This window comes from Hyperolius riggenbachi, chromosome 6 (genome assembly GCF_040937935.1).
Source record: "Hyperolius riggenbachi isolate aHypRig1 chromosome 6, aHypRig1.pri, whole genome shotgun sequence".
In the NCBI taxonomy this organism is placed as follows: Eukaryota; Metazoa; Chordata; class Amphibia; order Anura; family Hyperoliidae; genus Hyperolius; species Hyperolius riggenbachi.
In genome coordinates, this window is record NC_090651.1 from 204,352,460 (window position 1) to 204,369,297 (window position 16,838).

Genomic DNA, 16,838 nt, shown 5'->3' on the forward strand with positions numbered 1-16,838 from the left:
CCTTTCATTGTGGTGTAGTACTGTTACTTTGTAATTGTAGCCAACTTGTACAAGGATCATCCATCAGCCATTTTCAATTAAGGAAACATTTTTTTCCATTTATTTTAGGCACACTGGCCCGTATTTAATTCATTTTTTTCTCCTAGGTTTTCTCTTAAAAGGCCTATTACGCCAGCAACAAGCAAGAACATTATCTAATTTTAACAGTAGTTTTTCGTCTACTTTTTGGTATTTCTTCAATTGCAAAGTGCTGAAAAGATATTTCAAAGAAAAAAAGGAAAACATGATCTCATAAGAGAAAGCTTAAGAGAAAAACTTGAATAAGGGTGGTGTCTTTATTTCTCCACATAATCACCTCCTTCATTTATGCATTTATTACATTTGTTGTATACTATTACACTCCTTACCTAAAGATTGGAGGAATGGGGGGGAGGGACACTTCATGTTAATGCTGCTGAACAAACAGAAGAGGTTGGCCTGACAGATGCAAGTTACATTACACAAAAAACTACAGTACCTTGCATGGCAGGTAAAGACAAACAGATTTTATTTTCTGGATGACGCTCGTGTGTATATATACAGTATATATATATATATATATATATATATATACGTGATTTCCTTTTTCATATAAATAACTTTATTTTCTTTCAGTAGTTCTGTTCCTAACTTTATATATGAAAATTAAAAAAACAAATTATTCATATCTTTTGAAGTCATACTAGTACTTAACCACTTCACCACTGAGGGGTTTTACCCCCTGACCACCAGAGCAATTTTCACCTTTCAGCGCTCCTTCCATTCATTCGTCTATAACTTTATCATTACTTATCGCAATGAAATGAACTATATCTTGTTTTTTCCGCCACCAATTAGGCTTTCTTTAGGTGGGACATTATGCCAAGAATTATTTTTTTCTAAATGTGTTTTAATGGGAAAATAGGAAAAATGTGGGGAAAAAAAAATTATTTTTCAGTTTTCGGCCATTATAGTTTTTAAATAATGCATGCTACTGTAATTAAAACCCATGAAATTTATGTGCCCTTTTGTCCCGGTTATAAAACCGTTTAAATTATGTCCCTATCACAATGTTTGCCGCCAATATTTCATTTGGAAATAAAGGTGCATTTTTTTCAGTTTTGCGTCCATCCCTAATTACAAGCCCATAGTTTATAAAGTAACAGTGTTATACCCTCTTGACTTAAATATTTAAAAAGTTCAGTCCCTAAGGTAACTAATTATGTATTTTTTTTAATTGTAAATTTTTGAATTTTTTTTTAATTACAAAAAAAAAAAAAATGGGGAGTGTGGGAGGTAATGAGTTATTTTTTTGTGTAAAAGTCATTTATTTCTATGTGAAAAATGTGTAGGGTGTAGTTTACTATTTGGCCACAAGATGGCCACAGTAACTTTTTGCTTTATTGCGACCTCCAAGCCTCCTTCCGGAAGCTTGGAGGAAGAATAAGGAGGCTGGACACGTGAGTTTCTTCTCACAATGATCGCGCTGCCCATAGGAGAGCAGCGGGTCATTGTGGGGCTTAGATCAACGAACGGGAATGGATTTTCCCGTTCATTGATCTCCGGGCGAGCGGGCGGCGGCGGTTTTACTAGCGGCGGGCGGCGTGTTTACGAGCGGGAGCGCGGACAGCGTCGGGAACGCGGAAAGTACGTGTTTCTCCGTCCCTGGTTTTTAAAGGATGGAAAAAGGGGCGGAGAAATACGTACGCGCGGGGGTAAAGTGGTTAAAGGGTCACTTAAGCCAGAAAAAAAATGAGTTTTACTCACCTGGGGCTTCTACCAGCCCCCTGCAGCAGTCCTGTGCCCTCGCAGCCACTCACTAATCCTCTGGTCCTTCGCTGCCAGCTAGTTTCGTTTTTGCCGACAGGCCCGACAGGACTGGCCACGCGTAGCTCTCTCTGCATTCCCGACTGTAATTGTCGCTATTTCGGGCCGCAACGCGTACAAAAATACGCATTGCCGCATATCTATGCGTAGGTAATGCGGCAACGCGTATCTTTGTATTTACAGTCGGGCATGCGGAGAAAGCTACGCGTGGCCAGTCCTGTCGGGCAAACGAAACTAGCTGACAGCGAAGGACCAGAGGATTAGTAAGTGGCTGCGAGGGCACAGGACTGCTGCAGGGGGCTGGTAGAAGCCCCAGGTGAGTAAAACGCATTATTTTTTCTGGCTTAAGTGTCCCTTTAAAGAGAGAGGAGAGGAGTGGCATAGAGGAGAAATAGACACCATATCTGGGTGTGTTAGGGAAATATCAATTTGATCTGGCACAAAGCTGACTGAATTCCCAACATGGGATTGCTTTTATGCATTACGTTTTAAAAAGTGCTTAATCCTTTTGAAAGCCCTCCGACTTCTTCCTTTTTATTATTTGTAAGGGAAAAATCTGTTTCATTATAGGATCACGTTATAGCAGTGCCAATGTTCCTAGGCAGTATGGCTGATTCAAGCATCCTAAGATTATCTGCAGTAATGGGGGTATCCGTAATTAGAGATTATAAATGATATATACAAAGCCATATTAGTGAGTGTATATTTTCCTAGCACGTCCCATACAAGTATGTATATTGAGTAAGCAAGAGGCTTAGCACTGAGGTGACATGCTGCCACTCCTTGCTTTGCTGTCTTCTATTTGCTTGTCTTCTTCTTTTCCCCACTTATTCTTGCAGCTTATGTAATTGTTTTTATGGCATGGTAAGAGTGCATTTTTGGTGTTTGTGCATTAATAATTTATAGCTGGATGCGTGCTGCTATATTGCTGGATTCGCTTTTACTTAATCATTGAGTTATTAAACTACAGCAATGCTCATGGTCTCTATTACTCAGAACATGGGCTACGCCTCTATTGCATAAGCAGAAGGAGCATTCATCACATAAATGTCAGATATTCCAGTGTTGTAATTATTTTCTGTGACAATTTTCTAATAAAGGACACCATTCATAATTTAAATTCCTGTTACATGCTATGAAATGTTTAAGTTATAGCTGTCTACAGTTGCCTCTTTTCCAGTCTGTAGGAAAGTATACACTTTTTATGTGTGGATATACAAGTTAGTGAAATTGTCCCATACAGTGTGGGAAAGAAGTATTTGAACCCCTGCTGGTTTTGCTTGTTTGCCCTCTAACCAAGAAATGACCAGTCTATAGCTGTAATGGTAGGTTTATTGCAGCTGTGAGAGACAGAATAACGACAAACAAACTCTAAAAAGCCCAGTGTCCCAATGTCAGAACTTGATATGCATTGCAATGTGTGAAATAAGTATTTGATCCCCTATCGAAAGACAACTTCGTGCTTGCCTTGTTGGCAATCATAAAGGTCAGACATTTCTTGTAGTTAGGCTTGCACGCATCACAGGAGGAATTTTAGCCCAGCCCTCTTTGCAGATCATCTGCAAATCAGCATGGTTTCAAGGCTGATGTTTTGCAAATTGAACCTTCTACTCCCTCTACAGATTTTGTATTGTATTACAACTAATAACATTTGTAAAGCGCTCATCTCTGATGAAGCCTGGGAAAGTTTTAGCAAAACTAACCCACTTTGAATAGCCCTGGTTGTTAGCTTTCCATAATGGTGACTTTTGTGGCCCTTTTCTACTGTCTAGACCAGGCATGGGCAAACTTGGCCTTCCAGCTGTTGAGGAACTACAAGTCCCACAATGCATTGCAGGAGTCTGACAGCAACATTCATGACTCATAAAGGCAAATGCATTGTGGGATTTGTAGTTCCTTAACAGCTGGAGGGCCATGTTTGTCCATGCCTGATCTAGACACTTCTGAGGCTATGCAAAGTATGGCACTAAAATACTTTGTGGAAAAAATTGGCCTGTACAAAGCTACTTATACAATTTGGAGTTAATTGCCTGCTAGATGCCCAACTAGCTATCAACTTAGAAATATGTGGTATTATTTTAACCGGGATAAGTTGTAGAATAGTTTTTAGTTTGTTCTAGGGTTGAGGCCTATGTCTTGTAAATTATTATTAGCGACAAACTGAATCAAAAGCAATGACATTTTTATTTTCATATACTGTATACCAAAATAAAAAGCTTGTAAAAAGAAAAAATGTGACAGAATTTGAAATAGAATACATATACATATGTATTCCATTAGGGTATATTACTGTTATTTTTGCAAATAAGGGCTTGTAATTATTGCTACAATGAAAAAACAAAAAACACAACATAAAAAATATACCTTTACTAACAGCCCTATGTGTTGGCGATGTAATATTCTACAAGGGACGCTCTTACATATATTTTGGGAGTGTAAACAAACACAAGGAATGTGGCAATCCATTTCAGAGGTCATAACCTTAATAATTGGGACCCCCTATAAACTAACACCAGAATTAGCCCTATTACATGTAGGAATTGACTCCTTCTCCCCAATACACAGAAAATTAATAACCCACCTTTTGTGTTCCGCAAGACACGCTATAACCCTCAACTGGGGTCAAACCCCTCTGCCCTCCATACCCAAAATCTTAGCCACTGTATCTAGCAATCTAAAGTTGGAATACCATATTTACAAATCTGAAAAAGTGTCTAATTCACTTCTAATACTGACAAAGCTGGCTCAAAATGAGCTGGGCATTAACCTCCCACAGTAAACACGCAAACACCTGAACCCCCCCATAGCCCATCTAAAAAGTTACAAGAGATAAGACCAAGCCATTTACTGACACCAACTCTCGGTACAACCTTTCTTTCTGAGCCACTGTAACCAGGATGTCACACCAACCCTTCATTGAATGGAAATTTTCGGTGCACTTAATGTTCGAGTTCAGCCTGTAGTCTGACCGATAGGGTCACACTTTAGGTAAGGTTTGTGTTTATTGTTCATGTTCACTATTTGAGTATCTACAATGAGGTTTTAAAAAAAAATTCAATGACTTGTATAGATCACTATAGCATCCCAATGTTCTGTGCAAATTTCCCCTGGGTAAATACAAAAAATATCCTGAATCATATCCTACCATCCTCTGACATATGGGGAACGAAATTCTAACAAATATTGGTGTGTCTAAGGTTATCTAACTGGCATAAGCACTCAACAGGTAGTTGGCATAGCCCCTGGATCAGTGCTTTCAACCCACACACCACATCCAATAACCTTTGAACACCTATCCTAGATACCACCGTCACATAGAGCCTCGCTGGAGGCCAAGTAATAGCTAGCCAATGAACTTACTAAACTGACGGAGGGTAGGCAACTTTCCTTTCTCCAAACGATCAGCCTCTCCAGACAGTAAACATCAAAACCAGACACCTCGTCACCCTCATTTTATAACCCAAGAGTAAGGTAGGAGATATGATGAAGGATTTAAGCATCCACGTAATAATTGTACAATTACTGCATCAAAACATTTATCACACAGGGGCATAGACTACTTCCCATTGTCTCAGCATAAGGTATGGACTAAATATATCTTACAAGTCACCATGTTATCGATTTCATATCATCTAATGATGCAACTGTTTTCTAGTAAGTTTTGTAGTTTATGATACAAATGCCTTCTTTGTATTGTTCTACAAATTTCAATAAAAATTTAAATTGGAAAAAAATAAATAAATATATATATATATACCTTTACTTCCATATTGTATATTATCCCCATACATTGCACTAGGAACATCATTTAAAGAAACACTGAATTGAGTCTAAATTTCCTTTTTTAACATGCAGTTATGTGAAGCAGTATAACCCTTGCTAAAACGCTGCTATCCCGCGGCAAAACGAGGGGTTAATACCCCCCAAATCCCCCTTGCAAAATCCACGACTTTCTTGGTCGTGGATTTTGCTGCTCATGGAGGCAGAGCTATGAGCCGCAGCTCTGCCTCCATGCACGTCAATCGCCACGCGGATCTCCGGCTCTCCCCGCCCCTCTCTGTGAAGGCAGATTGAGAGAGGCGGGGGAGAGGTGAGGATCAGCGGGGATTGATGCGCTGAGAGGCAGAGCTACAGGGCTTAGCTCTGCCTCTTCAGGAATTGCTCCCCGGGCACCACGGAGGGGATTTGGGGGGTAAAAACCCCTCATTTTGCCACGGGATAAGGGTGTTTTAGCAGAGGTTATACTGCTTCATATAACTGCATGTTAAAAAAGAAAATTTAGACTCACTTCAGAGTCTCTTTAACCACCCTGGCGTTCTATTAAGATCGCCAGGGCGGCTGCGGGAGGGTTTTTTTTCAATAAAAAAAAAACTATTTCATGCAGCCAACTGAAAGTTGGCTGCATGAAAGCCCACTAGAGGGCGCTCCGGATCGTTCTTCTGATCGCCTCCGGCGGCCAGAAGTAACACGGAAGGCCACAATGAGCAGCCTTCCGTGTTTCGCTTACCTCGTCGCCATGGCGACGAGCGGAGTGACGTCATGGACGTCAGCCGACGTCCTGACGTCAGCCGCCTCCGATCCAGCCCTTAGCGCTGGCCGGAACTTTTTGTTCTGGCTACGCTGGGCTCAGGCGGCTGGGGGGACCCTCTTTCGCCGCTGCACGCGGCGGATCGCCGCGCTGCGGCGGCGATCAGGCAGCACACGCGGCTGGCAAAGTGCCGGCTGCGTGTGCTGCTTTATATTTGATGAAAATCGGCCCAGCAGGGCCTGAGCGGCAGCCTCCGGCGGTGATGAGCTGAGCTCGTCCAGACCGCTCAGCTGGTTAAATGCTGGGATAACCAGCAAATACAGTGTATGGGTTTTGTCAACTGTATCCTTGTTTATTTAAAACTATAGTAGTATTTTTATTGTATTTTTATTTTTCCCCCATCCTTTTCCCTGTGAAATGCATAAAGAATACTATGATTACTAAAAAAAAATATCAGCCAGAGAAAGCCTAATTTGTAGCGGAAAAGAAAGAAAAAAAATATAGACCATTTAGGTGTGATGAGTAGTGATACAGTTATTGGCGAATGAATGGGATGAGAAACAAAATGTGAAAATTGCTTGCGTCCATAAGGTGACAACAACCCTGAGGGCTGAAGTAGTTAAAGGAACGGAGATGACAATTAACATGAGCATAATGTAGCAATGCAGTGTACTGTCTGAACACAGGGCTGGAGGCACAGACACATGACAATATAAAATTATATACAGATAATCAGGTGGTTAATGTACAAGTGCAGATACCATATAATGATGTCTATATATGTTTTAACAAGTTTGAACCTTTTCTTATTTCAGGTAATCGTTTCATCCTCGGAGATGTGGTGGAGGTGTTTGTGGTGACATTGAATGACAGTGAGTACATAAAGTGCACCTGCTATATGATTCTGTATTTTACCTCCATGCAACACAATTCATACACTGAATATAAGCTCCAGGATGAGACAGGTAAAAAGGGTGCCAGACGTTTGGGCACCACCATAGACTGTAATGCGAATTACAGCTATAGCAGCGCTCAGAGGTTAATTTAGTTGCCGGCAAGAGACGGCGCCAAAATTACAAAAAAAGCAAAAAACCAAAAAACAAACAAACAGAAAAACAGTGTAATTTAGCCACCATCAGTAGCTGGCAGTCGAATTGCATCTTACCCCTGAGTCCATGGCAGCCTGGAGAGGAATATTAATTAACGTCACCAGGAAACCTGCAATATCAATACACCCTTTTTACATGTATGCACTCCAGGATGCTGCGCCTTGGTTTCATCAAAGGTGATTTACCCCCTTTGATGTACTGAATACTACCTCTTGCTACAGGTGTTTGTGATTTGCAAGTATGGTGAACAACTTATTCAACCTGGTGTTGCACTGCTGCATATACGTATAACTATAATGCGACAGAGAATAGATCCAGCTGCCAGCAGCGCCTTCTGATAAAATCTCCAAGCTTGCACGTGCAATCAGCATCCCATAATCTGCTTGCAGAAAGATGTATTTTAAGAAAGTGTAATAAACTCTAGTAGAATCTGACATATGCTAAAGGTGAGCACTAACAGTCCAATTTCTAGCGAAAAATCGTTCGAGCGATCAGAAATTCTGATCGGATGAAAAATCGTTCACTACACCATCAACTAACCAATCATTGCTTCCTATCTATCACGACCACCAAGAAAATCCAAATTTTCGTTCGACGAAAATTCATTCGGGCGACACTTTTTTCACTCGTTCATAATCGATTGTGTTCACCAATAGAGATTATTTACAACCAATCCGATCAGAATTTCTGATCGCTCTAACGATTTTTCGCTGGAAATTGGACTGTTAGTGGCCAGCTTTTGCCTTATCTATATAACCAAAAGGCAGTTGTAATACAGCATGGATTCAGTGCTGCGCACATGCATTACAACTGCCGCATACTGTAGTCTCAACGGGGGTGAAGGAGACGGCACACATGCACATAAGGCGGTTACGTGTGGTCTGCGGTGGACGCGCTGGTGGCAGTCTGGTGTCTGACTTTAGCGCTAGATGCACTTAAAGAGGATGTTTAGCTCACTAAAAATTATTTTCTTCACAGACAAAAAGGTTACTGTATATTCCTGCATATAAGACTACTTTTTAACCCTTGAAAATCTTCAGAAAAGTTTGGGGTCGTCTTATACGCCGGGTGATACACCCTGTTCTATTACCGACTCTCAGATCTCACTGCTGAGGACTGTAGTGAAGCGGTGCAGGCACACATGTGCGAGGTCTGAGAGGCAAAGAAGGAGGTAAATAGGATACAAGGACAGGCCAGAAGGGTGAAAGAGACGTGTTTTATGGGCACAGCGTGATCTATTCTTCCATAGCGCTCTGATAAACAGGTAGACAAAGAGAGCTGACCAATCCACTTAGGGAGAGGGAGAGTTGACCAATCCAACCAGTCAATTGCCTATATGCTGTTATATACTGGGTACCACATACAGTACAGCAGCAGTATCTGTTCATACATAGCACCAGTATATGATGGTTTTTTTTTTTATTTTAATTTGGTGTGCGTTGGAAGAGGGGTAGTCTTATATGGCGAGTATATCCCGAACTCTGTATTTTAACTGGAAAAGTTGGGGGGTCGTCTTATATGCCCAGTCATCTTATACGCCGGAATATACGTATATCAATGAAGCATGAAAAAGCCCCTAATCTAGATTACTTTAGTGCTATTTATTACATAACACTTTTGCCAGGGAACTAACCAGGTCTGCTACAGTCAGAGGCGTAGCTACAGTTTTCAGTGCCCGGGTACAGAGAACGGACTGACGCGGGATAATAACCCTACACAGCTTGTCATCTTTTAATGGATATTTAATAATGTTTTACTGATAAAAGAGCTATTGTTCCTTTGGAGCACCTCGACCCATTCTTGAAGGGACCTTACAGACTGCAGGGGTTCATTCTTATATTCTCTGAGGAAGCTTTTGTTAATGTGAAACAGCTGTCAGGCTTTCACAATTTTGACCAGCGCTGCATCAACAAGTGTCACTCCCGCCACCAACACCAGATGGAGAGCGACTCACCGATTTAGATGGACCACATATGACAATGGTCTAATGTGCATGTGGGGTTTTCACAGGTTCCCCTCACCTATCGATTCACCTCCACTTTTGCTGTAACCACCAGGGTCAGTATGTTCCTTTAAGAATATCTCCCAAATGTATGCCTCAAATGAAAAGAATACCTCTCATCGCGCAACATTGCTAAAAGCTTTAAAATATTTATTCAAAAATGCACTCACAGTATGGATGAGTATGACAGCGCATAGAGTTTTTCCAGCGGGCTTTCCCCCGCTCGGTCTCCCGGGCTGATCGCACAGCTCCCCAGAGTTCCCGCTGGGTATCCCCGCTCTGTCCGTCCTCAATCCACCTTTTCACGAAACGCCGTCAGTAGCTCAGCCCTATTGATTTCATCACGCCTCACATGACTCATCAGGGGCTCGGAGCTGTGGCGGCTAGACGTGATCTAAATCTTTCCTCTTACCATCCGATTGGTCAGGGCTACACCAGAACCTTCCTCTTTGTAAAAACGTTATTATTCCTTGCGCTCCAGCGTGGTTACGAGGAAAAGAATGCAATTTAACGTTGAATGGGCATATTAAATGTATATGTTGCATACTGCTGACATAATAAACTTTGTGTAAACCACTGGTTTTCCCCACTAAAGTCCACCGGGCTGATATAGCATTAGTTTATATTAGGGGGTCAATCCATTTTTAAAGTTTTTAACCTTATTTTATTTTCAACTTTAAATACTTCAATTTTGATGCATTCTTTTCCTAAAAAGCTTGCAGCGTGGTTTCCAACCCAGGAAGTTTTCTCGTAACCATGCTGGAGCGCAAGGAATAATAAAGTTTTTACAGAGAGGCAGGTGATAGGGTAGCCCTGACCAATCGGATTGTAAGAGGAAGGATTTAGATTACGCTTAGCCGCTGCAGCTCCGATCGCCTGATGAGTCATGTGAGACGTGACAAAATCGATAAGGCGGGGATACCCAGCGGGAACTCTGGGGAGCCGTGCGGTCAGCCCGGGAGACCGAGCGGGGGAGAGGCCGCCGGAAAAACTCTATGCAATGTCATACTCATCCATACTGTGAGTGCATTTTTGAATAAATATTTTAAAGCTTTCAGCAATGTTGCGCGATAAGAGGTATTCTTTTCATTTGAGGCATACATTTGGGAGATATTCTTAAAGGAACATACTGATCCTGGTGGCTGCAGCAAAAGTGGAGGTGAATCGATAGGTGAGGGGAACCTGTGAATACCCCACATGCGCATTAAACCATTGTCATATGTGGTCCATCTAAATTGGTGAGTCGCTCTCCATCTGGTCTTGGTGGTGAGAGTGACACTTGTTGATGCAGCGCTGGTCAAAATTGTGAATGTCTTTTTTAAGAGGAGGAACTTGCCCTTATAGACTGTAGCGCAGCTGGAATCCTCTAAAGGATTTTCTTGTTGTTGTGAATTCATGAACTGGGGACAATAGCATCTAATCCAAGTTGTTCACGATAAAGTGCTAACCACTGGTGGGGCCACACAGTCTTTTGAAGTGGCCAGTGTGGCTACCAAAGGGAAGAATTTTTGAATGTGGTTTATGCATGACTGTTTATTTACTGGTCGGTTTTATGATCATACCCACATTTAGGAATAGTGATTTTTAGTGCAGTGTGGCAGTTAACTAACTGCAAGGTGTAAATTTTTTAGCTGTCAGGCTTTGCTTAACCCCCGCTGTCAACCGCTTGTCATTGTGAACTCTGTGATTAAAAGTGAATTAGCATCCACAGTGCCTCCCCTTCTTTCCTCCATTAGTTTCATAGACTGCAGGGGGCTGAAAGAAGTCCCAGGTAAGTAAATCTGGACACCTGAATCGGCTCCTGACCGGCTCACAGAGCTCTGCCGTTGAAGCAACGGGTGTACGGCAGTGGTGATTCAGTGCGGGGATTCGTGAGTATCCGGCGGTTTTTGGTGCTACTGGTCTCTGGGGGCAGAAACTGCTGGTACTCAAGGGGTTAAAATAAGTTTTCAGCACTTTGCAATTGAAAAAAGTACCAAAAGGTATAAAAGTACTATTCAGTATTTTCTTGCTTGCTTGGGTTTTATAAGGCATTTTATTTTCAATGTGTGAAAATATCACCTAGTAAAAAAGTTAATTGCATATGGGCACTGTATGTTCTACTGTGGGGTGGGCCTTATGTATGATCCTGTTTGAGGAAAGAACTACTGTTGCTCACAGCAACAAGTTAAGGAATGCTTTTTTTCTTGGTAAATATTTCAGTTATCTCTACTTGAAGTTTATAGATTGGAATGTTTTTCTTACCGTGGCGCTGCAGTTCTGCTTGTTCTTCCATCTGTTGAAGGAAATTGCACTGAACACACAATAGTACACCTTGTTTCATGTAACCTAAAGGACACTTATTTAAGAACACTGTTCACAGAGAGGTTCCTAAAGATCTCTAGTGTTGGTGTGTTTCTAAAGGTTTAGCTTTTGTGTTGGTTTCAAGTCTTGTATTGCTTCAGCCTCCCTGTCATTCTGACCAGATTCCCTATCTCATCTCATGTAACACCTGCCATCTGTGTTCCCTTTCCTTTGTCCTACTTTTTCCTTTGACTGTTTTGCCTGTTTTCTAAAGCTCTGAGATACAGCTTTGAGTTCCTGCCTCCATCATCTGCCTGTCATGAGGGTAGCAATCTGATAACTGCATCCTAGAAAACACCACACAGCCAGATAAAACCTTATTAGGGGGGTGGGGCAGAGATGAAGACTGGGGCTTACTAATGATCCTGTGCCTCTTCTGCATGGTCCTCTTCACCGTTGACTGTAAGGAATGGGCTCATGCTCAAGACATAGGTAAAGAGTTTTGTTTTTAGTCAGACTATTGTTTTCACTTACAATTCAAGAGAAACAAAAAATATGAAAAAAACATGATACCGGCTACTGGGACACATTTTGAAAGTGTGTGTGTGTGTGTGTGTGTGTGGGGAGGGGGGACACATGAGAGGTCCTGGAAAGCTGGGACACAATATTGGGGAGATAAAACATACTGTGTTAAGCAGTTAAGCACAAATAGAAGTTGAGATATAAAAAAGAGACCTTGGAAAGTTATGACACACTATGGTGGATGAAAGGGGGGTGGGGGGCCAGAGACCTGGGACACAATACAGAGGGCATTAGAACGTTATCATTCTCTATTTGTTGTATGTGACTATTATCACGTTTGGCCATACTCAAGCAGTGTTCACACTTGGTAAAGATCAGGCATTTTTTTCCTTATGTAACCAACTTTTTTTTCTGTTGTATGCGCATTTTCTTATACACCACGCACATTCTCACCATTGTTTACGCTGTGCTGCTATGGATAAATATATTTTCATATAAGACTCTGTAAAGTGTCTGAAAAAATGCAAAACTGTGTACAATACACTGCAGCAAAACATTGTAGCTATAAATCACCTACGTTTTCCAGGTTTCTTTGTCTTTTTGTTGCAAATGCTTTTAGTCATGTGATTTTACTTGAAATTATTGTTACTGTATTAGGGAGATTTGTTGTGTGCTGATATTTCCTACAGAACATTTCAGCAGAATTCCACTGGGAATAAGCAATTTATCAGTGATTTAAATGCTCACATGGGCTTATATTACATTTTCTCCTGCCAAGGCTCAGACCCCAGTATCTAGGCTTAGACAAGTAACGTTCTCCACACCTGTGCAGCAAGGCACCAAGTTATTTAATCACATATACTCTTTTTTTTTAAGATTTTTTTTTTTTATCTGTGTTAGCTCCATTCTGTCTTCCATGTATTCCTCCAATCTGCCTCTCTTTTACATTTTCTGTATTTTTCCGGACTTAATAAAGTATTTTATTGAAGTCTTCTCACTTTCTTCTGAGTTACATAGTTACATAGTTATTTTGTCTTTATTTTGTTTCTTACTTTTCTCTGTGTAATCTTCATTCTTCTCTATATTTTTCTTGTCACCTCCTCTCCTCTCCAACCTCTTGACTTTTTCTCTCCTATTCCTTTTTTCCTTTATTTCATCCCTCTTTCCAGTCTTTTTTTTATCATTTCACAGTTCACTGTTTTATTTCCTAATTCTGTATCTTGCCATTGTTTCTCTTTTTACTTATTTCTTTTAAGTTTTTTTTTTTTTACCTCTGCTCTCTATTTCTTCTCTCAGTTATTTTACACTTTCTCTTTCTATTTTTCTCTCTCTCTTTCTCACTCTCTGTCTTACTTCCTTCCACTGTCTCTTCCTTCTGACTGTGAAAGGTGGATCTCTGCCTGATTGGCGTGGTCACAGCAGACACCGGTAATCTCCCTGTTCTGTGGTCATCGAGCTGTAAAAATAATGAGTCACTGCTTTCCATCAGGGATAAAAAAGCTCCTTGTCTGGCACTCTATTACACGCTGTCTTTTCTTGCCAGACTGTCATGTCCAGCTGTTTTTTGCTACATCACCTAGTGGTGGCAAGAGGCGGCGAGTGGATGGCAGGGTGCCACCTGTCTGCAGCTTTCATCTTCAGACCTCTTAAGCTGACTGCTGTGAGGTTTTTACTAAGTGATAAATTGCCCATAAAATAACATCAGCAGAGAGTGGAGAAGTGGTTGGGACTTATTTCAGACTTTGGATAGGTTCAGTGCGTCAGTTGCACTAGGACTGGCTTGAGGAACTTGGGGCAATGATGTCACTTGAATATGTATTTATTTGCAGAGTTCAGCATAATATTTCTTTCCTCGATTCATTATTCTGATTAACTTTTTGATAAACTGTACACACTATAGGTGGCCATATAGCTATCTGTATTACATAATTTTTAACTACTGACTTGCCACAACTGATGTTTTACAAGAGGGATTATGTTGCTATATTGCAGCAAATCTTGTGGCAATGAAGAAAGCAAGGAGTTGGCACTACAGTAAGCACCTGTGTTAAGAGGGAAAATGGCAGGGTACACACACCTCTGATTGCTCTGGCACAGCCAGCGTGCTCTGATGAAAGCAGTCAATCGTTACACAAGGAGGAGAGGGAGGAGAAATCTACACTGCATCACTGTATTTATTCCAGAGATGCTGAGATGCTCTTCTACGGAGGTCGTGACAGCCTCCGTAGAAGTGTATCTCAGCATGAAATGGCCGTAAGGCTACCTGTGCCCAGCACCCACCACACATTCACCACCTTTGAAGCAACGGTATGTCACATTTTCCTGCATGTTTTGGAATGTGTTTTTGCTACACTCTGGAATAAATACAGTGATGCAGTGCTGATTTCTCCTCCTTGTGTAACGTTTGCAGCAAATCTGAAGCGAAAAATGATTCTCAGTTTTCATACGTACCTATGTAGGGGGAAGGCTCTGGACACCATAGAGCCTTATCAGTCCTAAGTCTGTCCCGTTGTTCCTGCGCCATCCCCAGTGGAAGCTTGTGTAGTTTTGAAGACAAGCACATCTGTGCACAAGCCCAAGCTCAGACTTGCACATGCGCAATATGGATGCAGTATGAATACACTCATTTTCTGAACTACTTGGGAACACGAGTAATGCCAAAGACCTCGAAGAAAGAGTAGCTCTCACTGGGGGCAGCGCAGGAACGACAGGACGGATGAGGACCGGGAAGGCTCTTTGGCAGCCTTTCCTCTACATAGGTATGCATTAAAACTGAAAATAATTAAATTGTGGCTTCAGATTCCCTTTGGTTTCAAATATAATACAAATAAAAAATAAAAATATTTTTTTTTAAAAAAAGGTCAACAAATGAAATAGAATTTTCAGAGGATTATACAATGCTTTTGTACAATAGGATTCTAGCATAGCATAATTTTATCATCAACAAAAAGAATATAAAAATGGTGAAATGTTTACATACCGTACTTTATAGCGTACATATGAAATAAAAGAAACTATAATATTTCAAGTAGTTAGAAAGGGAAAACCCAGCAAGGTAGGTCTCCATAACAGAGAAAAAACGTTTTCACAGTAACAACTCGCAGTCCAGACCAGTCCAATAATAATACGATGTATCTATCAAATGATAACTTAAAGTACTTCAAGGCTTTTAGCTTATGATATAAACCTACACATTAGAGCAGGGGTGCCCACACTTTTACGGCTCGCGAGCTACTTTAAAATTTGCAGAGTCCAGGATATCTACCAACATGTAGGTAGCTAGGTATAGGTGCCTTCAGTATAGGTAGATAGGTATAGGTGCTTGAAGTAAAGATAGCTAGGTATAGGGGCCTTCAGTATAGTTAGCCAGGTATAGTGTAGTTAGGTGTAGGTGCCTTCAGTATAGTTAGCCAGGTATAGTGTAGTTAGGTGTGGGTGCCTTCAGGATAGTTAGACAGGTATAGTGTAGTTAGGTGGGGGTGCCTTCAGGATAGTTAGCAAGGTATAGTGTAGTTAGGTGTAGGGGCCCTCAGTATAGTTAGCCAGGTATAGTGTAGTTCGGTGTAGGGGTCTTCAGTATAGTTAGCTAGGTATAGTGCAGTTAGGTGTATGGGCCTTCAGGATAGTTAGCCAGGTATAATGTAGTTAGGCGTAGGTGCCACTTGCCTCCCTCCAGTTCCAGCGGCGGTGTCTGGGACTCCTCCTAGTCTCCCCTCCTTCAGCCGTGCTGCCTAGAGTGCAGATCGACGGCTAAATGAACATTCCGGCGGGCGAAGGTATGACGTCGCGGCGTCCTCCGCTGTACCGCCTCTCTCCTCCTCTGCCTTCTAATTGGCCAGCGGCCGGCAGCAGAATCTGATAGCTGCTGGCCGCAAAATTTAACATGACGGTCGTGATCTACCAGTAGATCGTGATCGACCTATTGGGCACCCCTGCATTAGAGGTTGGCTGTTATCTCTTATATTATTTCAGATAGGGGTTTAAGGTAGCTACTACAACTTGGGTAAATAGGAATATTAAAGAAGGAGGGGGAAGGGATATCACTGATTGTAAGAACCTTTTCTTATGTGCATGCCACTATATTTAGTTTAGAACTTTTAAAGGACAACTGAAGTGAGAAATATATGGAGGCTGCCATATTTATTTCCTTTTATACAATATCAATTGCCTGGCAGTCCTGCTGGTCTATTAGGATGCAGTAGTGTCTGAATAATGCCAGAAACAAACATGAAGCTAATCTTTCAGATCTGACAATAATGTCAAAAACACCTGATCTGCTGCACGCTTGTTAAGGGTTTATGGCTAAAAGTATTAGAGGTAGAGGATTAGCAGGATAGCCAGGCAACTGGTATTGCTTAAAAGGAAATAAATATGGCAGCCTCCTTATCCCTCTTTTTTCAGTTGCCCTTTAAACCCACTTCAGGTCTGATTTAAGAAAGGGGAAATTTAGGACTGTAACAACCATGGAGGCATCTTACTCCTGAGTTTACAGGTAAAAATCTATGCAAGAATAAGTGAAAGCTAAGAGGTAACCTTGAGTAAACAGCAT

General features: G+C 41.4%; 1 protein-coding gene across 9 annotated transcripts in view; it reads left to right on the top strand.

Annotated features, from left to right (window-relative positions):
• Window positions 1–16,838, top strand: part of LOC137521286 (CMP-N-acetylneuraminate-beta-galactosamide-alpha-2,3-sialyltransferase 4-like) — a 696,719-nt gene that overhangs the window by 513,338 nt on the left and 166,543 nt on the right. For all 9 annotated transcript variants that reach the window (XM_068240323.1, XM_068240331.1, XM_068240332.1 and 6 more), the window contains one exon: window positions 7,189–7,245. In XM_068240323.1, coding sequence (XP_068096424.1) covers window positions 7,240–7,245 — 6 coding nt within the window. In that variant the 5' untranslated portion in view covers window positions 7,189–7,239. The remainder of the gene's footprint in view (window positions 1–7,188; window positions 7,246–16,838) is intronic.